At 37.6% G+C, this 23,468-nt stretch overlaps 2 protein-coding genes across 4 annotated transcripts; both read right to left on the reverse strand.

The window, feature by feature from the left end:
* Window positions 1–321: 321 nt before the first annotated feature.
* On the reverse strand, window positions 322–4,490 carry LOC138404244 (gastrula zinc finger protein XlCGF57.1-like). Of its 2 annotated transcripts, none has more exons than XM_069507773.1 (2): window positions 3,595–4,490; window positions 322–1,912 (listed from the first exon to the last, which is right to left on the reverse strand). In XM_069507773.1, the coding sequence occupies exons 1-2, from the start codon at window positions 3,686–3,688 to the stop codon at window positions 600–602; spliced, it is 1,407 nt and encodes a 468-aa protein (XP_069363874.1). In that variant the 5' UTR covers window positions 3,689–4,490; the 3' UTR covers window positions 322–599. The 2 variants fall into 2 exon arrangements, with proteins under 2 accessions (XP_069363874.1, XP_069363875.1); XM_069507774.1 differs by having other exon boundaries at window positions 3,551–3,692.
* A 134-nt stretch (window positions 4,491–4,624) lies between these two features.
* On the reverse strand, window positions 4,625–23,122 carry LOC117994492 (oocyte zinc finger protein XlCOF6-like). Of its 2 annotated transcripts, XM_069507672.1 has the most exons (9): window positions 22,723–23,117; window positions 21,729–21,903; window positions 20,814–20,906; window positions 20,103–20,237; window positions 18,649–18,798; window positions 17,791–17,988; window positions 11,372–11,478; window positions 10,141–10,184; window positions 4,625–8,029 (listed from the first exon to the last, which is right to left on the reverse strand). In XM_069507672.1, exons 1-9 carry the CDS (start codon window positions 22,803–22,805, stop codon window positions 6,471–6,473), a joined length of 2,544 nt encoding a protein of 847 aa, XP_069363773.1. In that variant the 5' UTR covers window positions 22,806–23,117; the 3' UTR covers window positions 4,625–6,470. The 2 variants fall into 2 exon arrangements, with proteins under 2 accessions (XP_069363773.1, XP_034838310.2); XM_034982419.2 differs by lacking the exon at window positions 18,649–18,798 and having other exon boundaries at window positions 22,723–23,122.
* Between the last annotated feature and the right edge of the window lie 346 nt (window positions 23,123–23,468).

Genomic DNA, 23,468 nt, shown 5'->3' on the forward strand with positions numbered 1-23,468 from the left:
CGGCCATCGCCTCTACGACAGGCATGACCTGCCCACTGCCACTTCAGCTTGCTAATAGTTTGGGCTATGTCAGTGAACTTGGTTCTCCTGCAAATTCAAAGTCGCTCAGTGCAACTTACAATACTAAGTAGGTAATTATTTGTTGTATTTAGAAACTAGTAATTTTAAGTATAATTGTTAATAGGTATAAGATAGATTAGAGTGCACTGTCGCATTAGGACTACCCTGTAAGGACAGTGGACATTATGGTATAATAATAAATAGTTAATTTTAGGTTTGTAGGTAGGTAGGTAGGTACGTAGGATAAAAATAATTCAAAAATACTTAAAAACAATTTTAATGTTAATTTATTACTTAACATATTATTTCATTAATTTACTTATATTTTATTGTATTTTTACAGAATAAGGTAGGTACCTACATACCAAACTATTTCTTGATAAATAATAGGTATTATAAAATTAACGTCAATGATTCTCAAAGCGAGCGCGGCGTGACATGACATACACAGATCCTACTTGATACGCTCTACACAAAACACACTGTCTGTTGTAGCGTGTATCTCCTGCATTCTCCGGTGACGGAGTGAGGCGAGCGGTTCACGAGCATGGCGGTTCTTCACCACTGTGAGTTCTCATATGCTTAACTAAATAATAATTTCTTGTGCACTTATAATTGCATAAATTGCACGAATATGGTTTTTCGCCAGTGTGTGTTGTCATGTGTATCACTAGAAGGTTCTTTCTTGTACATTTGTAGTCGCATAACGTACACGAAAATGGTTTTACACCTTTGTGAGTTCTCATATGCATCACTAGATTACTATTTGTTACACTTTTGTGCTCGCATAACGTACACGAGAATGGTTTTATACCAGTGTGAGTTCGCATGTGCTCCACTAGACGGATACGTTGTATACATTTATAATCGCATAAGTTACACGAGAATGGCTTTATACCAGTGTGAGTTCGCATGTGCTCCACTAGACGGCTATTTTGTACACATTTATAATCGCATAAGTTACACGAAAAAGGTTTAATACCAGAGTGAGTTCTCATGTGCATCACTAAATGGCTCTTTCTTGCACATTTGTACTCGCATAACGTACACGAGAATGGCTTTATACCAGTGTGAGTTCCCATGTGCTCCACTAGACAGCTATTTGATACACATTTGTAATCACATAAATTACACGAGAATGGCTTTATACCAGCGTGAGTTCTAAAGTGCCTCACTAGACCACTATTTCTTACACATTTGTAATCGCATAACGTACACGAGAATTGTTTTATACCAGTGTGAGTTTTCAAGTGCTTCACTAGTTGGATCTTTCTTGCACATTTGTACTCGCATAACGCACACGAGAATGGCTTTGTACCAGTGTGAGTCATCATGTGCCTTGTCAATTCACTTTTATAATTATATTTGTATTGGCAAGTCTTGCAAGTGAATCTTTTTACTTCAGTGTGAGTCTTTATGTGTTTAAGTAAGACCCTTCTTCTATTATACATTTTTCGACAAATGTCACAAGTGAACGCTTTTTCCTCAGTAACACATTGTTCTATATTAATGACATTATTCAAACTAGTAGTCGTAAGGGCTTCGTTCTGACTTGTTGCCTGATAACTGGAACGTTTAGACGCAATATTCTGACTGTCACAAGCCGTATCAGCTTTTCGTGTTTTCTGTGAAGCAACTTTCTGATGTGTGAAAATATCATATAACTTGACTACACAATTCTTGAATCTATTAATGTTTACGTTAATTTTACTAGTACTTTGAGACGATTGGTTTTCTAATTCACCATTGTTAACTTCAAACACTTTTTCAGTTTCCTGGATTGTATCGGCTTCTTCAGTTGCGTGAACTTTGTTCTCGTCATTTGTCGCAACACTCATCGACAAGGCAGCGACTGAAACAAAACACTATTCTTACTGTTTTATATTTAGCGTAGTAACTGCTAAATTCTAGTGTGATTCGCCAGTTGAGCTGTAAAGTGGCTCTTCCGGAAAACGTTTGGCCTAACGTGTATGACCACCTATCAAATATACGACATACGGCATGTGCAGAACGAACATGCAAGCAATAAACGTTTCCGAATCTAATTTAAATCTAAAATTGTTACATGGAAAGTAGTGAAATAAAAGCTTTTTAAGTGGACCTTCAAACTGATATTTCGGGACATTGTAGGACAGCAGAGGTTGGTCAGGTATTTAGTTCCGTTCTAAAGAATTAAACTTAGAACTGAATTTTTTGTATCTATTTATTTTACATACCCACCTAGGGTATGTACATTGATTTCAATGGGTATGTAAAATAAATAATAAAAAACTCACAGGTACCTACTTGAAAACATTTTAACGCAAATTTAAAACTCGTTATATAATTATTTTTTATCACCAACTAGCTGGTCCGAACAGCTAAAGGAGTCCAGCAGGTGTAGATTTTATAACATTGTTAAAATGGCCACCGACAGAAGCCGGTGGAAATAGATAATCCATTCGAGGACAGTTTGCCAGGACCACAATCTTCAGCAATGAAGGAACGACCGGAGAGAGATATAATTATTTAATATTTATTGTATTTTATACAAAATGTTTTTTGTTAATTGTAATATTTAGTACTAACGTCAAGGTTTCTCAAAGCGGGTATGACAGACACAGATCCTACTTGACACGCTCTACACAAAACACACTGTCTGTTGTAGTGTATCTCCTGCATTCTCCGGTGATGGAGTGAGGCGAGCGGTTCACGAACATGGTGGTTCTTCACCACTGTGACTTCTCATATGCTTAGCTAAATAGTCATTTCTTGTACATTTATAATTGCGTAACTTAAACGAAAAAGGGTATATACCAGTGTGAGTTCTCATGTGCCTCACTAGATGGTTCTTTCTTGCGCATTTGTACTCGCATAACGTACACGAGAATGGTTTTCTAGCAGTGTGAGATCTCATGTGCCTCACTAAATTACTATTTCGTATACATTTATAATCGCATAACGTACACGAGAATGGTTTTATACCAGTGTGAGTTCTCAAGTGCATCACTAGATCACTATTTCTTATACATTTATAATCGCATAACGTACACGAGAATGGCTTTGTACCAGTGTGAGTCATCATATGCCTTGTCAAGTCACTTGGATAATTACATTTGTATTGGCAAGTCTCGCAAGCGAACCTTTTTACTTCAGTATGAGTCTTTATATGTTTAACGAAGAGACTTTTTCTATTATACATTTTTAGACAAATGTCACAAGTAAACGATTTTTCCTCAGTACACAAACTATTTTGTGATGAATTTACACATTGTTCTATATTAATGACATTATTCAGACTAGTACTACTACTACTACTAGCGACGGGTACAATGTATTCTATAGTAAGGGTTTCGTTCTGACTTGTTATCTGATAACTGGAATCTTTAGACGCAATATTCTGACTGTCACAAGCCATATCAGCTTTTCGTGATTTCTGTGGAACAATTTTCTGATTTGTTAAAATATAATTTAACTTGTCTACACAATTATTGAATCTATTAATATTTACGTTAATTTTACTAGTGCTTTGAGATGATTGGTTTTCTAATTCACCATTGTTAACTTCAAACACTTTTTCAGTTTCCTGGATTGTATCGGCTTCTTCAGTTCCGTGAACTTTGTTCTCGTCATTTGTCGCAACACTCATCGACAAGGCAGCGACTGAAACAAAACACTATTCTTACTGTTTTATATTTAGCGTAGTAACTGCTAAATTCTGGTGTGATTCGCCAGTTGAGCTGTAAAGTGGCTCTTCCGGAAAACGTTGGCCTAACGTGTATGACCACCTATCAAATATACGACATACGGCATGTGCAGAACGAACATGCAAGCAATAAACGTTTCCGAATCTAATTTAAATCTAAAATTGTTACGTGGAAAATAGTTAAATAAAAGCTTTTTAAGTGGACCTTCAAACCAGGGGGAATTTCGGGACCACACATTGTAGGAGAGCAAAGGTTGGTCAGGTATTCAGTTCCATTCTAACGAATTAATCTCAGAACTGAATTTTTTTCGTGGAAAGTAAGGAAATAAATGTGTTCGCAGCCAAATTACTTTCAAACTTTAATACCGTTATTGATCAATACGATAAAAAAATTCAATTCTAGTAATTCTAGTAATCATAGAAGGCTCCCGCTAAGTGTATGGACACGCAATTAACAGTTTATTTATTACACACGCACGCACGCACACGCAATTAACAGGTTATTTATTGAACTCGCACGCCAGCCTCGTGTATCAAAGCCTTTGGTTTGCGGACGCCTGTTTGCCCGAGATCACGCCAAACAATCAGTAATTAGTGCAGCGTCACACTAGGATAAGCGTGCAGTAAACAATGCGGCTTGCAAACTGATTAGCAGTCAGTTGCTCACTCGACGACGCGAAACGCCGAATATAGAGTAGCCTAAAGCTGGCTACGTACGTAACTGCAAGCATGACAAGTCTGCACAAATATAATCATTTTGTACAAGCGTGCACAAATTCCATAAGAATTGCAGCTCAGAGTCAACCGCAACTTGCTAATATATATTTTAGCAACTATTAGTAAGTGGATATGTAAAATAAATAATAAAAAACTCACAGGTACTTGAAAACATTTTAATGCTTATTTAAAACTTGTTATATAATTATTTAATATTTATTGTATTTTACACACAATAAGGTTTATTGTTAATTATAATATTTAATACTCGGGTATGACATACACGGATCCTACTTGACACGCTCTACACAAAACACACTGTCTGTTGTAGAGTGTGTCTCCTGAGCATTCTCCAGTGAGGAAGTTAGGCTCAGGCAAAGGACCAAGATGGACTTGTCTGACGCGTATGGAAGGAACAAATCAATAAAAGAAATCACACTTACGAATGAAAGGTGATTGTTATGTCCACCAATGACTCGCTGATTTGACCACCAATGACAACTGTGACAACAAAAAAAAAGCTAAACTATGACAAAGACAAAAAATGCGTTTTTAATGATTTTAAGCTCATTTCATAGGTACTTGGATTACACCACTCGAAGGACACCATTGAAGGATCTTTTCTGAGCCGGAGTTTCTCTCCCCCAGTCTTTCTCTTAAGGCCTAGCCGGCGGGCAGATTCCAGGTCCGTAGCTAGGGAAGATGAGACCGAAGAATTTAAAACTGATTGATTCGGTCGAGATGTAGCGTTTTTATAGGCCCACATACTGCTGCTTAACAATTTATTGTTGATGTCAATTTGGAAATAGCAATTCAGCAATATGCGGCCTAGCCTAGGGTTGTAACACATCCCCCCTTAAACGGAACATCCGGGAATAAAAGGGATATGAGTATGATCCAAGTTTACATAGAAATAGAAAACGTTGAGAATTTACAGAGTTAGAATAACAAAAGATAATATTTTGTGAAAAATAAGTTTTTGTCTTTATCACTTGTCAGAGCTTTTCCATACACTTAGCTTGCTCTAACAAGGTATTAAGATTTTGATGCAAGTCCACCTTGATCCGTCAAGGTTTCTCAAAGCGGGTATGACATACACAGATCCTACAGCGAGCGAGCGGTTCACGAACACGGTGGTTCTTCACCACTATGAGTTCTCATATGCCTAACTAAATAATCATTTCTAGTACATTTATAATTGCATAACTTAAACGAAAAAGGGGTTTATACCAGTGTGAGTTCCCATCTGCTTTACTAGATGGCATTTACTCGCACTTTTACACTCGCATAACATAGGTACACTAGAATAGTTTTTTACCAGTATGATTTCTCATGTGATTCACCAGATGACTATTTTGTTTAAATTTATAATCGCATAACTTACACGAGAAAGGTTTTATATCTGTGTGAGTTCTTATGTGCACCATTAATTGGCTGCTTTGCGCACATTTGTAATCGCATAAGTTACACGAAAAAGACGACAGGGTCTTCTCCGGTTGTACGGGGGTACGGGCCTCTAAGCGTAGCCTCCTTACCCGGGTAGGGCGCGGGGTATTCATGTTACCCCGGTGTTGGTCTTCTAGCCGGCATTTCACCGGCTAGGGCCCGCCATCTTGGCTTGGGGCCTCGTGGCTGGTTGCGTTCCCCGCGCTGCGGGCGATAGATTCGCCGTCGCGCACGGGGTTGGTGTCTGGTCCGGTGGAGATCTCCGCGCTTCGGACGATAGGCTGGCCATTGCGCGCGGAGATAGTGTCATATCCGGTGGGTCTCGCGTCGTCATCATCATCGCTAGGATCGCCTGCGTGCCACGCTAGTGGTGGCGATCGTAGGAGTTCCCGAGCTTCTTGAGTAGGCTGACGTGCAGTAGTGTCGTTTTGCCTTGTTTGCCTCGGTTGAGGCGTTGAAGCTGCCGCTGGAGAGGCGCGACGTGGGCGAGGCGCACGATTCCTTCGCCTCTTTTTACCACGCAAGGGTTGACCCCGTTCAGTTGGTGGGTTTGCGGTTGCCGCTAAAAAGGTTTAATACCAGTGTGAGTTCTCATGTGCAACACTAGATTGTGCTTTCTTGCACATTTGTACTCGCATAACGTACACGAGAATGGTTTTATACCAGTGTGAGTTCTCATGTGCAACACTAGATGGTGCTTTCTTGCACATTTGTACTCGCATAACGTACACAAGAATGGCTTTATACCAGTGTGAGTTCTCATGTGCAACACTAGATGGTGCTTTCTTGCACATTTGTACTCGCATAACGTACACAAGAATGGCTTTATACCAGTGTGAGTTGTCATGTGCCTCACTAGATTACTATTTGATGCACTCTTGTACTTGCATAACGTACACGAGAATGGCTTCATACCAGTGTGAGTTTTCATGTGCTCCACTAGTTGGATCTTTCTTGCACTTTTGTACTCGCATAACGCACACGAGAATGGCTTTATACCAGTGTGAGTTGTCATGTGCTCCACTAGTTGGATCTTTCTTGCACTTGTGTACTCGCATAACGCACACGAGAATGGCTTTATACCAGTGTGAGTTGTCATGTGCCTCACTAGATTACTATTTGTTGCACTCTTGTACTCGCATAACGTACACGAGAATGGCTTCATACCAGTGTGAGTTTTCATGTGCTCTACTAGTTGGATCTTTCTTGCACTTTTGTACTCGCATAACGCACACGAGAATGGCTTTATACCAGTGTGAGTTCTCATGTGCCTCACTAGATGATGGTTTCTTGCACATTTGTACTCGCATAACGTACACGAGAATGTCTTTATACCAGTGTGAGTTCTCATGTGCCTCACTAGATGATGCTTTCTTGCACATTTGTACTCGCATAACGTACACGAGAATGGCTTTATACCAGTGTGAGTTGTCATGTGCTTCACTAGATTACTATTTGATGCACTTTTGTACTCGCATAACGTACACGAGAATGGCTTCATACCAGTGTGAGTTTTCAAGTGCTCCACTAGTTGGATCTTTCTTGCACATTTGTACTCGCATAACGCACACGAGAATGGCTTTGTACCAGTGTGAGTCATCATGTGCCTTGTCAATTCACTTTTATAATTATATTTGTATTGGCAAGTCTTGCAAGTGAATCTTTTTACTTCAGTGTGAGTCTTTATGTGTTTGAGTAAGACCCTTCTTCTATTAAACATTTTTCGACAAATGTCACAAGTGAACGCTTTTTCCTCAGTAACACATTGTTCTATATTAATGACATTATTCAAACTAGTAGTCGTAAGGGCTTCGTTCTGACTTGTTGCCTGATAACTGGAATGTTTAGACGCAATATTCTGACTGTCACAAGCCGTATCAGCTTTTCGTGTTTTCTGTGAAGCAACTTTCTGATGTGTGAAAATATCATATAACTTGACTACACAATTCTTGAGTCTATTAATGTTTACGTTAATTTTACTAGTGCTTTGAGATGATTGGTTTTCTAATTCACCATTGTTAACTTCAAACACTTTTTCAGTTTCCTGGATTGTATCGGCTTCTTCAGTTCCGTGAACTTTGTTCTCGTCATTTGTCGCAACACTCATCGACAAGGCAGCGACTGAAACAAAACACTTTTCTTACTGTTTTATATTTAGCGTAGTAATCTCTATATTCAGATCAGATTCGCCAGCATTCAGTCGAGTTATAAAGTGGCTCTTCCGGGAAACGTTGGCATAACGTGTATATTCTAAACATATTGTATACCATAGGCGGCATGTGCAGAACGAATATAAAAGCACCAACTTTCATTTGAATAATTAAAAAAAACTACAATAATATAATTTTTGTACGACAAAACATTCTCTGTTACAAAAATTCGGTGATTTTCACGACAGGCAAACTGGGAACCGGTATAAGCTCGCAACTCCTATGCTCCGCCTCGGGAAAGTGGGAAAGTCATTTGTGGGAATGAGTGTAATATTTTATAATAAAATACCACAAACAATTTTAGACTTCCTTTACACAAGATTAAAAAAACTATTAAAAGTATGCTCCTAAAAAAAACATATTATACAGTCGAAGATTATGTAAACGATAAAAAAAGCTTGGATTTGACTCGCTCTAGCAATGCACGGGGCTGGAATTGCTTGTACAGTATGGTATAATAACATTGTAATTTTTTTATTAATATAAGTCAGAATATTAATAAAATTGTGTACCTAAAAAAACTCAATTTATTTTAGTCTACACCATAAAGAACGTCGTCATCAGTATGACGTCAACTGTCCGGCAATTTCCATTACAGTCCTCTTGGAAATTGTTGGCGTGCCGCCAGTAAAGACCCGATAGCAGGCCTCTGTAGTGAAAACCTTTCTTCAGTAAAGCAGTCAATTACGAGCAAGTGGAAGAAAATGCATTTCCCAGCGATAAAAATCACAACAATTGAGATTGTATAATGATTGATGCAGGTTTTACGAAATCGCCCTAATCATTTCAATAAATATTAGAAAATACAGGGTTTAAAATTTTTTTTCGCGTTTTTTTGTAGTATCTTATCAGTAATCATCAGTACTATAACCTATCTTCGTTTTAGCTATCGTTTTCCTTACAAACTGTATTTGTTATATTGTAGGGGCTAACTAGGCATTATTATAAGCGCTGACTAAGCATTAGGGTGCTTTTCCACCAGAGATGTGCTATGCTACGTTGCTATGGATGCGTTTAATATCCACCAATCATATTCATTGGTGCACATAGCTTAGCACTGGTGGAAACAGATTCAACTAAGATGTGTTTTTTATATGGAAGGATGCGTGCTATGGATGCCTGCTATGGGCCGTCGCGAGTGGTGTAGCTATGTGCAGAGCAGAGTGCCTATAGTATGCCGCGAGGAGGCGCATCTTCATAGCGCATCTTCCTCGCACAGCTAAATAGCTTAGGTGGAAACGGTCACATATTTTCGTGGCGTATGGTGGAAAGGCACCCTAACTCGGTAGTTAAAGCAGAACGCGTACTGGGTAGTCAGTCCCTACCAGCCGGCCGTTGAGTTAACACGCGCTCACAAATAAACTCTAGTCAAAAGGTTCCAAGTGTATAATTAACTGTCCCAATACTACACTCCCCAAGACCAGTGAAGACCCAACCTCACAATATTTGAATCAGTACCCTTATTATAAATGCGAAAGTTTGTTGGTTTGTTGGTTTGTCCTTCAATCACGTCGCAACGGTGTAACTAGGGTTGCCAGGTCGCCAAACCTAATAGCCGGACAGACCAGCCAGTTTGGCCGGACATTTGGGTAGAAAGGCCGGACACCCTACATTATTGAGAATTTTGTGTCTTAGTATTAATAGGAACGACAAAAAAATTGTATGTAAAACCTAACAAAACCTAATAAAAGCCGGACAAGCCGGACACCGTTTATTTTGGCCGAACACGCAATTAAAAAGAAAACCTAACAAAACCTAATAAAAGCCGGACAAGCCGGACACCGTTTATTTTGGCCGGACACGCAATTAAAAAGCCTACCTATGTCCGGCTTTATCCGGACGCCTGGCAACCCTAGGTGTAACGGATTGACGTGTTTTTTGTATGGGTATAGATAAAGACCTGGAGAGTGACATAGGCTACTTTTTATCCCGGAAAATCAGAGTTCCCACGGGATTTTTAAAAAGCTAATTCCACGCGAACCAAGTCGCGGGCGTCAGCTAGTGATAAATAATGTAGCTTACCTTCGGCCTGAGCAGCGCGTGTGGAAAGGCTGGGATCTGCCGCCCTGTGAAATATACCAGAATCACTACCCCTATTATAAATGTGAAAGTGTGTTTGTCTGTTGGTTTGTCCTTCAATCACGTCAAAGACAAACAAGTAACGGATTGATGTGATTTTTTGCATGGGTATAGTCAAAGACCTGGAGAGTGACATAGGCTACTTTTTATCCCGGAAAAGAGTTCCCAGGGGATTTTAAAAAACATCGGTCAAGTGCGAGTCGAACTCGAAGACGAAGGGTTCCATGATCCATAGAAATAACACTTTTTAATTTTCATGGCAGTCATTTTAATTTCTTTATTCACAACAAGCATTGTTAGCGTCAATAGAAATACATATTTTGTGAAAATTTCAACTATCTACCTATTACGGTTCACGAGATACAGCCCGCTGACAGACAGACGGACGGACAGACAGCGGAGGCTTAGTAATAGGGTTCCGTTTGGCACCCTTCGGGTAAACTTTATAATCCCAAATTCACCCGGACGAAGTCGCGGGCATCAGCTAGTACTAACCATATGTAAGTTATTGGTTTTTAGGGTTCCGTACCTCCAAAGGAAAAACGGAACCCTTATAGGATCACTTTGTTGTCTGTCTGTCTGTCTGTCAAGAAACCTACAGGGTACTTCCCGTTGACCTAGAATCATGAAATTTGGCAGGTAGGTAGATCTTATAGCAGACATTCGGAGAAAAATCTGAAAACCGTGAATTTAGGGTTAGATCACACACAAAAAAATTAAATTGTGGTCATGAACTAATAATTAGTATTTTCAATTTTCGAAGTAAGATAACTATATCAAGTGGGGTATCATATGAAAGGTCTTCACTTGTGCATTTTAAAACAGATTTTTATGTATCATAGTTTTTGAATTATCGTGCATTGCGCGAGCCTGACTCCCACTTGGCCGGTTTTTTTTTTAATTTATAGACTAGCGCTTGGATGCAAACACACCTGGTGGCAAGTGATGATGCAGCATAAGATGGAGCGCGCTTGCCTAGAAGATGCCTATTCACTCCGGTCTTGAAGGTACCCATATTATAATTTGAGAGGAAACCAGAGAGCCTAACATGCGCCGCACGAGAAAATTTTGTCTACGCATTTTCTAGTGTTCATTCATAGAGATAAGACAAGTAAATGCGTAGACAAAATTATCTCGTGGGGCGCATGTTAGTCGTGCTGGTAGATATACTGACTTGTTCTCCATGATGCTGATGAGTGAAGAGTGTGAGGAACTAGCGCCCACCGATGTATGAGGCTTGCGTTCTTGAGACGTGTCATGTTCCCCTTCCCAGTCACCATTCTGGCAAAATAAATAAATAAATAAATAAATAAATAAATAAATGTTTTATTTGCAAAATTGTGGGCAAGTTACGTAAGGGCGGCTACCTGGAGCGGGGGTTGAAGGCTGAAGTCCTTTTTGGTTGTGAAAATGATTTTATTAGGACATTCGTGTCGACGTTGGGACACGAAGGCCTTTACTTAACTATATCTTATCTAAATTACAAATACTACTTATGCTAGATTAATGCTACCTTAAAACTAACTCTATCGATTTTATATCGTTTTCCCCTCTACCGTTCTGTGGTCGGTTAGCACCAGAGATCACGTACAGAGGTGGCTGCAGACCTTGATGACTCTATGTGCCGGAACGTGATGAGATGGCATATTTCCACACGTAGCTGGGCTGCTAGACGACATGTTAGCTCCCCCGGCGATGCCTGGGTTTTATATAGATAGGTAAGGATAGCTGTATCCGTAACACCTCCACCCTCAGTGCGGCGACCATTGTAGTAATTTTAACGGAAATGTCGCCGGAACGTCCTCGGAGGTTTCCACCCTCAGTCTGGAGGGCTGCTGCTGGACTTCGTTCGTGAAGATGAAGCATCTGTAATGGGCTAGTCGAATCGTACCGTTGAAAGTGAAGCCGAATATTGCGGCATACTGGTAGTATTGAAGTAGTTCTTAATTCATGGATAATGGTTGAGCTGCTTTCTCTGAGCCTCCTTAGACAGAGAGATAGGCGTGGATTATCACGTTCCATCTATCTCCTGTGACAGTAGTTGATGTGTTCTCCGGATAAATTGGTTCCTCAGTGAGTGATATTTTCTGCTCACGTAGTTTTGAAGAACTGACCTTCGGGCATTCAGCCTCAATGTAAATGAAAACCTTAGAATTGGTTGAGATAAAAATGTGCATATGGTACTATAACTACTACGATAGGTATATTAAAAGCAAAGTGGTATAATTGACAGAATGTACTAATTAATTCGAGCTAAATTGATAAAAAAATCTGAACTAAATGTAATGTAAAAAGAAACCTAAGGACTACAACTGCATGAATTCTGTAAAATGATAAGCTAAATGTCTACTCGTTATAACTAGATAGGTAACTATGACTTATTATATACCTACTTACTTTTAGAAAGAACTCTTTTTTTTTTTAAATTATATTATAATTTTGAATAAGGTGTAGGTAAGTACATTGAGTTTCTACTTACTTTTGATCTGGGAATGATGTAGGTTCTTGCATATTTTCGGTTCAAGGCACGAAAATTTACAGGAAGTGAGCATTAGGTATACCTACTTTATGCTAAATTTGCTCATTATTCTATAGTCACAATGTGACACAAGTAAGAGCTTTCTTAACTTTTTCCGATTAGTGGTACACCTAGTTTTGCTATAATTTAGAAGAAATAATAAATGCTAAAATGTAAAAGGTCTATAGTAAATAATGTATATATGTGTTGAAATAATTATCTAATTGCAAAAACTAATTATTTTAAAGATATAGTGTTTTCTTGGTAAAACATAAGGAATATAGTAGTCCTATCGGTTGGCTGAAACTTGATCGTGTGAAAAGACAAATTCTATATCTTTGTAATTTAATGTCTGGAAAGAATTGCACATACCTATCTAATTAATTTACTTTATTACCTGTCTTTTAAAACGTGATTTTGTAAAGGGACCGCGAATTTTCCTTCGTGTATATAAATGTATAGTATGGTTTTGGGAATTCGAGGTTTGGTTAGGAATTTTGGGAATAGGATTCTGTACCTTCGTATGCTTAGTGTTAATTCGACTTAAACTCGGCTTTTCCTGTGACTTTGCCTGTAATTTTGATTTTTCCAAATGATTAACAGACCTAGATTTATTTAACGGGGTATCCGCGTTCGTTTCTGAAACCTTTTTATTAATAATTGTATAATCGTATTCACTTAACTTTAAATTCCATCGCGTAATACGTGGACCTAATTCTTTGAACTTGAGTAAATTTTGAAAATTAGAAATCAAATTAAACTTTTTACCAAAAAGATACGGCCTAAAGTATTTTGTGGCCCAGACTATTGCAAGAAGTTCTTTTTTATTCGTAGGATATTTAGTTTCACTATCATTCAAAGTTCTGGAAGAGTAGGCAATAGGCATATCGGCGCCAAGAGGGCCTTGCGTAAGCGTTGCACTTAAAGTGGTTTCTGATGCGTATGTGGTTAAATTTAATTCTTTTCCAGAATCTGTATATGCTAGGATAGGCATATTTTTAACAAGAATTTGACACTGTCTGAAACAATTGACGAATTCTGAATCAAAATTTAATTTCGCTCCTTTCTTCAAGCACGATGTTAAAGGCTTGGTTACACTTGCGAAGTCGGGTATGAATCTTCTGTAAAAGCCAAGGATGCCTAAAAATTCCTTAATCTGCTGGCGATTTTTAGGTAATGGGTAATTTAAAATATGTAAAACATAATGTGGGTTTGGTTTTATACCATCTGGAGAATACATGTGACAGAATGGCGTTTCGCGTTTGAAAAATTCAGATTTATCTAACTGGATTATTAAATTGAAGTTTCTAAGTCGTTCGAACGAATCTCGCAAATTGAGTATGTGTTCCTGCAAGGATGTTGAAAAAATTACAATTTTGTCAAAAAGGGTTGTACAATTTGGTAGGCCTTGAAGGACACTGTCCATAAGATCTTCGGAAATTGTATATGAATTTTGTATGTCTAAAGTCGTAAAGTACAAAGACCTCCCGATTTTATCCAGAAAGTTGGTAAATCACTCGGATTCTTTTATCTAATTTATTAAGTTGTCGGAAATCGACAGTTAAATTACCTATATTAGAAAGAAATACATCTGGAAATTCTTTACAAAGGTTAATTAAATTCATTGTCTCCTCTGCATTTAACTGTTCTATGGGCAAACGTGATATTATGAAATCGTAATTCTGCCTATCGTCAGCAACGGTGTCAATTTCATTTTCACACCGGGTCGGCACGTATTGTTGGGAATTATAATATTGGTCCGATATATTATTATACACAGGAATTTTACGTTCCGGAGTTTCCAGTGTACTGTGTAGATTTAAGTCCACCGGTGGGCAAATTTTTGCATCAGGGTGAGGTTGGCATGGGATATAAGTGCTTGAAGGGTATTGAGGTTCTGAAGGAATGTGTTTTTGGGACATTGAGTATTTTCGTGATCTAGAAGGGAAATTCGTACCACTATAATAATTTCGCTGTGAATAAAAATAATAAGGTCTACGAGTATGCTTATGATAATTTTGAAAAAATTTAGTTCTGTTCTGTAGATGTATTATATTTAATTCTTCTTTGGAAAATTCAAGGGCAGTTTGCAGTGTGGGGGGTCTCATACACCTTACTCTTGACCCTAAAGGTTCTCTTAAACCTTTTAAGAAGGTTTTAAGGGCTAACTTTTGATAGAGTGTTATTTTTACTTCGACAGTAGTTTTGACAGTTTCGTGTAGCTCTACATACGTAATAAGTGTGCAGAGTAAATTTTGAACTTTTTCGTAAAATATTTGTACTGTATCTGGACCTTGAATTAAATATGATAAGTCTGTAAGTAGGGTTATTTCATCTCGGTAATCGGAAAAACTGTTAACTAATGTATCTTTAATTTTATTCCAATCATCGGAAATTCCGTAGGCTGATATAGTTCTTGCTGCAGATCCGGTAATTTTATTAAGAATTCCGCTAATCAAGGAAAGGTTTGAAAGCTCATACTCTTGACCTGGATTTAAAAATGAGCGCACTAATTGGTCGGCTAAATTAATAAATCTCGTTAAAGTATAAGAATTTCCATCAAAATTCGGTAAAAACTTAAGTGACTTATTTATTCTATCTAACAAATCTACTTGGTTAAGTTCCGTCATTTTTTTATATTCTTAACTATCTACCTAAAGGTATCAATAATTAAATTAACAAAACTCAATAAAATCAAAGTAGTACCTATACTTAACTACGCGGGTGAGTAAAATCGTAATAGTTATAAAATTATAGTACCCTGCGCAAAAGTTAATATAACAACCAATAAAAAGGATTTCATGTACTTACAAAACCAAAGTCACTGGCGAGCTTCGATCCATCGATTTCCAGTATGACTCGAAGTCTTCAGCGACAGCTCCTATGACAGCTGCTCCTCGTAGGTTCTGTAGTCCTGACAAGGAAGTTGACAGCGTTGACCCGACTTTTTAGGGGATGCACCACGACGACCTTGAATATCCAGGACTATCCTTTAAGACTGCGCCAGTTACGTAAGGGCGGCTACCTGGAGCGGGGGTTGAAGGCTGAAGTCCTTTTTGGTTGTGAAAATGATTTTATTAGGACATTCGTGTCGACGTTGGGACACGAAGGCCTTTACTTAACTATATCTTATCTAAATTACAAATACTACTTATGCTAGATTAATGCTACCTTAAAACTAACTCTATCGATTTTATATCGTTTTCCCCTCTACCGTTCTGTGGTCGGTTAGCACCAGAGATCACGTACAGAGGTGGCTGCAGACCTTGATGACTCTATGTGCCGGAACGTGATGAGATGGCATATTTCCACACGTAGCTGGGCTGCTAGACGACATGTTAGCTCCCCCGGCGATGCCTGGGTTTTATATAGATAGGTAAGGATAGCTGTATCCGTAACAGGCATAACAAGTTAACAATAACACAATAGTCCCTTACACAATCGACTGTCACCGGCAGTGTGCAAATATTTTGCTTGAATTTAATATTAACATAATTATACATTTATAATAGAAATCGAAAACTTTAGTCACTTAATTATACTCGTATATAATGTCAAACAGTACAATTTCAAATTACTCAGTCAAATTATACAATATTATAGATTACGCAGTCAAATTATACAATATTACAGATTACTAGATTATAGATGTAACAAACCAAAACAAATTCATGCTTTTTCACATTGCAACCAAACAATTTTTTTTTTAGATAAGAATCACCATTTCTGAGGTATAGCAATTCAAAAAGTTGAAAAAATTGTGTTTTCTTTTATTTAAATGTTTTATTTCTTATTTCTTTTTTATGGTTCCGTACCTCAAAAGGAAAAACGGTACCCTAATAGGATCACTTTGTTGTCTGTCTGTCTGTCAAGAAACCTACAGGGTACTTCCCGTTGACCTAGAATCATGAAATTTGGCAGGTAGGTGGGTCTTATAGCTGGCCTTAGGGGAAAAATCTGAAAACCGTGAATTTATGGTTACATCACAAGAAAAAAATGAAAATGTGTTCATGAACAAATATCGCTATTTTTAACTTTCAAAGTAAGACTACCCAAGTGGGGTACCATATGAAAGGGCTTTACTTGTACATTCTAAAACAGATTTTTATTTATTTTTAGGTATAACAGTTTTTGATTTATCTTGCAAAATGTCGATATACTACAATTGTAGTATATCGACAGTTTTTTGTAAATTTTTGATCTTGAATATTTTTTTGCAAATGTGGGATCGATGGGGACTTATATGTTCCCAACATTCGTTTGCTATATTACACGCAATTTTTAGCTCTATGGGATTTATTATAAACTTACCCTTATTTTTTGAGCTAACTATTAGTAATATAATTGAGCCTCAATAGCTCAACCGGTATAGGAGTGGACTGAAAACCGAAAGGTCGACGGTTCAAACCCCGCCCGTTGCACTATTGTCGTACCTACTCCTAGCACAAGCCTGACGCTTAATTGGAGAGGAAAGGAGAATATTAGTCATTTAATATGGCTAAATTAATATGGATATAATTAATAATTTAATAAATATGGCTAATTCTTTAAAAAAAAAAAAATAATAATAATAAAAAAATAAAAAAAAAATAGGGCTATAAAAAGTTGATGGAATTGTGTATAGTCGATGCATTTTAAACTGAGTCGTCGAGTTATCTGTCTGTTTCGCTCGCACTTACCTACCACCTGTAAGTGCGAGCGAAGCAGACAGATAACGCGACGACTCAGTTAAAAATGCGTCGACTATCATCATCATGATCAACCCATCACTGGCTCACTACAGAGCACGAGTCTCCTCTCACAGTGAGAATGGTTTTGGCCATAATCTACCACGCAGGCCATGTGCGGATTGGTAGACTTCACACACCTTGGAGAACTCTCAGGCATGCAGGTTTCCTCACAATATTTTCCTTCACCGTTAAAGCAAGTGATATTTAATTACTTAAAACGCACATAACTCTGAAAGTTAGAGATGCGTGCCCGGGATCAAATCCCGACCTCCGATTAGAAGGCGGACGTCTTAACCACTAGGCTATCACAGCTTCAACTCGACTATAGTAGTAGAAAACTCTCACCTGGATATGCACGTTCATATGTCGCATGTACGCCTGTTCCAGGACAAACTCGTCCAAACAAAGTACACATTGGAAGGGAGTACTTTCACACTTTAGTGGATCCAGAAAATCATTGCCTTCATCTTCATATATCACTCCAGTGTCTTCATCAACCGACATGGAGTCATCATTGTCTTCCGTTTTGACAACTTGGAGATCCTGAATAGAATAGAATAGAATAGAATTAGGTATTTGACTCCAATTTTTTTTTTTTTTTTTTTAAACTTTTTTTTTATTACTTTATTATAAACTAGGATAAAAATAATGACGTAAACTGAAAACACTAATTAAATCGATCAAATAACAAAAAAGTTATAAGCATTTAAATATTTCTGATTAGACAGAGATAGCGATACAGCAGTTTGACGTCACACCTCACTAATGCTATGGCTTCGTGCGGTTTCATACAAATTTTCGTTTTGCGAGAAAGGGATACAAGACCCTCCCACTCCAAAATTAAAATGCCTGTAACTTTGTAAATCTTTGTTGGATTTTAATATTTTTTTCAGCGTACGTCATTACTTTTATTCTAGTTTATAATAAAGTAATAATATTTATCAAATTCAAAAGTAGGAAAATACCCATAATACATAGGATGTTTACAATAAATTATGACTTCACATTCTACTATATATCTAGCATGCAAATATTCAATACTCATCAGGAAATCTACACAGATAATCCTATAAATATAAATACTTCAATTATTATTATTTTTTTAGGAAAAGAAGTGCTGAAAAATAAAATTTAAAAAAAAAAACATTAAAAAATATGTCTCTTAATCAGATGTCAAATTATGTTGAAATTTTTTATAACTACCTGTTTGGTTTCCTCTAATTCTGTCTGTATGTCTTCTGAGGGTTCTGGTATATGTAAGTCACAGTCGTCAGGTCCTAGTGTTGTCAACACCATATTGCTATTTAGTTGGTGTTTTGTGCGGTTTATCATTTTTATATGTTGTATTGTGATCTGTAGACAATTTAGATATTCAATCTCACTATATAAAAGGAAAAGGTGATGACTGACTGACTGATCTATCAACACACAGCTCAAACTACTGGACGGATCGGGCTGAAAGATCAAATCTTTAAAAGAGCAACCGCCGAGTTTCTTGCTGCAGCAAGTAACAATACGGCGCCATTGCCGTCCCCCACCAGCCCGCCCCGTCACCGTACGAATAGGTACGCACCGCACGGTATGCTAGCACCCAAATATAGGCCAAACTAAAAGTAATATAATATTCTTTGTTTAAAAAAAACCGTAATAAATGTAAAAACGTATAACACTGTTTTAGCGGGACTGCAATTACTTTTTTAAATAGATAATTATGGCATAATACTGTATATCAAATCTTTAAAAGAGCAACCACCGAGTTTCTTGCTGAGAAAGGCAGCAAGAAACTCGGTGGGAAAGGCATTCCGAGCCAGTGGTAGACGCATATGACGATTCAAAACTATTTGTAAGAGTTTAATTTAATAAAAGATTATTTTCATTTTATTCAGACTTTCACTGGATTAATGAAATTAAATGCTTCCTAATTCTTTCCCTGCACGCAACTCATTGTTGGTGTCATACAATAAAATGAAGCTATTATCATGACCTTTGAAATGACATATATCACAACTTGATACACTCTGGGGACGCAACTCATACAAAAGTGCCCATTCTCCTTTGGCATGCAGATAACTATCATAACGTAGGCATCCGCTAAGAAAGGATTTATGAAAATTCAACTCCTAAGAGGGTGAAATAGGGGTCTGAAATTTGTAAGTCGCGGGCATAAGCTAGTTAAATATAAAAGGAAAAACTGACTGAATGATCTGTCAACGCACAGCTCAAACTACTGCACAGGATGAAATTTGGCATGCAGATAGCTAATATAACATAGGCATCCGCTAAGAAAGGATTTTTTGAAAATTCAACCCCTAATGGGGTAAAATATGTGTTTGAAATTCGTGTAGTCCACACGGACGAAGTCGTGGGAATAAGCTAGTCCATACATATGAAAGGAAAAGCTGACTGACTGATCTATCAACGCACAGCTCAAACTACTGGACAGATCGGGATGAAATTTGGCATGCAGATAGCTATTATGACATGCTATGCATGACAGCTAGTAGACATCTGCCAAGAAAGGATTTTTTGAAAATTAAGGGGGTAAAATATGTGTTTGAAATGGCTTGAAATTTGTGTAGTCCACGCGGACGAAGTCTTGGGGATAAGCTAGTACAGTACAAGTATAAAGAATGCATGTTTATGTATTGAGTACTCACTAATTCATGTTTTTCTACTAAGTCCATCATCAGTGCACGGGCTCTCAAGCTCTTGTCTTTAAATCTGCTAAAGTTTATTAATCTTGGAGCACATTGTACACAAAGTGTTTGAGTTAGGTTTCCTAGATCACACGGCTGAAACAACATGTAATAATAATAATTAAAGTATATACAAGGTGTAAGCAGAACGCTAGCAAAAACTTAGCATTAATGGCACAGATTCCGTTGTCTTTCTCTAAACTAAATTTAGAGTATCTGCATCCTTTTCTTTTTAACAATGCTAAAAAGGGACAGAACATGAACTTTACATTTAAAGACTCTAAATTTTAGTGCACGCTACACATTTAAACAGTAGGCTTGCGACTGTGCGCTAAAATCACAGAGTTTAACATCTAAAAATTAAATTTAAAACTGTCAAACTGTTTTTGTCCTTTTCATATTACGTTAGCAAGAAGAGGATGCGAACATTATTAATGCGAAATTAATTTGTGCTCAGAATCAGTACCATTGTTATACTATAAGTCCCGCAAATTTCCACTGCGCTGGAACCATGTCTCATTAACATCGAAATGACGTCATTTTGACGTCAGGCGAAATGAACTTCAGTCTAGGGTGACGTCCACGCGCATTAGCAATTTGCGGGAGTTATACTAAACTATACTAATAAAAAATACTAAAATTATATACATAAATAAATTTTTAACAACTTACAGGATGTCCGGTTAACTTTTCGTATGGTTCTAACAATTTGTGTTTACTCATTAGAAACTGCTTGCTGTCAGTGTCTAGGCATATCATGCAAACCTGTGAACATATTCACTATGTAGTTACCTGTATTCATACAGTACAACAGGTATGTGACGAAAACAGGAATTCATATCCAATAATATATGAAGTGGAAAGCGGTAATAGAACTAGTGGTTAAGACTTTGGTCTTCCGGCCCAGGGGTCCAGGGTTCGAGAATAGGCATGCAACTATAACTATATATATATATATAACGCACAACAGACGGAAACGTTTAAGTGCGGAAACCAGCCCAGAGCGAAGAAGAAGAAGAAGAAGAACTATAACTTTACAGTTATATATGCGTTTATGACCAATTAAATATTATTATTACTATTTTTAATAGACTAAGCAGCTTTCGCTGATCTAATCTATTGTTGAACTGTAGGGCGATTGTCTAAAACCGGCATCAATCATTATTACAATCTCAATTGTTCTGATTGGCTGAATTTGTGCGATTCTTGTTGCAACAATGCATTGTGGCCAATAGTGAGCGAGCATTAACCAATCAGAGATGATTGGGATCGTGACATTGTAGCTGTCAAACAACCGCGGTAGGGCCACTGGTTAACAGAAGTTGACATAACCACATCCTTAGGCAATTTATTCCATATGTGAACAACTCTGTTGGTCAGAAAGTGTTTTAATTGATTTGACGATGGCAATTGATATTGTAGCTTCATATCATGTCCCCTAAATTTAGGATTGCTCCTTCTCGGAAACATGCTCTCAAAATTTGGGACATTATAATAATTATTTAGTATTTTGTAAGTTTCAATTAGATCGCCTCTTTCTCGCCTGCTTTATAATAATAGAATTTAAAAAAAGAAACACTAAGTTACCTGCACTGTTGAAGGAATAGCACCAATAGCTATTACCCTTAAGCCACCTTCTGCTTCATAAATGTCGTCATCTACAAAATGCTGTGAGCAGACCACAGCATCCTCCAGCAGGAGAGTGTCTTGTTTGCCGAGGGCTCTGAGCCACGCAGCACGAAGATGAACTTCAGTAGGGAAACTGGAAATTACCATTTATGTACTAGCTGACCCGGCGAACTTCGTACAGCCTAACAGTTTATTCTTTATTTTTTTAAATCCTTATTCTGCTATTCGGGACACCAGGTCAGCTTTCCCGGAACCCCTCCACTAACACTTAAACTTTATGGTATGGTATTAAAGTTCAAATTGACTTTTAAGTATTATTACAAATCTTTTGTATGGGAATATAGAAAAGTGTTATTTTTAGAATTTTTCAGGCAATTTTTTCAAATTTTTCTCTCCGTCAGGACCATCCTCGTACTTCAAGGAATATTATAAAAAAAGAATTAGCGAAATCGGTTCAGCTGTTCTCAAGATTTGCGCTTAGCAACACATTCAGTTTCAGTGATTCATCCTAATATCCTAATCCTAATAATATTATAAATGTGAAAGTGTGGATGTTTGGATGTTTGTTACTCAATCACGCAAAAACTACTGGACGGATTTGACTGAAATTTGGAATGGAGATAGATTATACCCTGGAGAGTGCCATAGGCTACTTTTTATCTCGGAAAATCAAAGAGTTCCTGCGGGATTTCGAAAAACGTAAATCCACGCGGACGGAGTCGCGGGCATCAGCTAGTTTTATATATGGGGAAGAAAAGACACATTACAACAACAATTTATTCAAGCCTTGACAGCTTAGGATTGAGTTGCAGTTGGTGCAGCTGCTGTAGCTGCTGCCTCTTCCCGAATACGATCTTTCTTGAGCGTTCCCATGAATGCAGCCTTTGCGGGAACTGTGTTTTGTAAGATCCGATCCGATGTATATGCATGTCTTACAATATAATATACTCACGTATGAAAACTAATCCTCTGCCCATCCCGGCCTTCCGATACATTGTCCGAAGTATTATTGCAAAAAGGCACACAACAGCGCATTTTCAATGCTTGAATAGTATTTTTTTTAACCGTTTACACGGTTTTCACATCACAGTACAGTCTATATGAGTCTACACTTCATTTAGGAGGGATATTAAAATATTCTTTATATTCTGAATAAATTACTAATAGGTATTTGGAAAATAAGATTCGATTTCCAAATTCTAGAAAACAGAAAACCAAAGAATACCAAACCCTGCTGCCCTGCACCTGCAACAAGCTGCAGCAGTGCAGTGCATCGTTACAATCGCAACTGTTGTGATTGGCTGAATTTGTGATATTCTTGGTGCAACAATGCGTTGTAGCCAATAGTGAGCCAGATTCAACCAATCAGAGGTGATTGCAATCGTCACACCGCACACGGTAACTGCCTGCTGCAGGCAGGATGCCCACAGATTAATAGGGATACTACAGGATGCCCGATGCAGGAACAAGCGCAAATCAATGATGTGCCATCTGTGTGCTTTGTATTGGTATTGAGACTGAATCGATATTGATGAGCTGAAACAATAGGTAACGATCTTTGGTATTCAGAAAAAATAAAGTTTGCTATTAAAATGTTATAAATTATAGTTTTTAGCTTAAAAACATCGTCCGTAAGTAGAAATATTGTACACGATTTAAATTAAACAGTCATAATATAAAACTGTTAATAATATCGTT

This window comes from Maniola hyperantus, chromosome 26 (genome assembly GCF_902806685.2).
Source record: "Maniola hyperantus chromosome 26, iAphHyp1.2, whole genome shotgun sequence".
Lineage (NCBI taxonomy): Eukaryota > Metazoa > Arthropoda > Insecta > Lepidoptera > Nymphalidae > Maniola > Maniola hyperantus.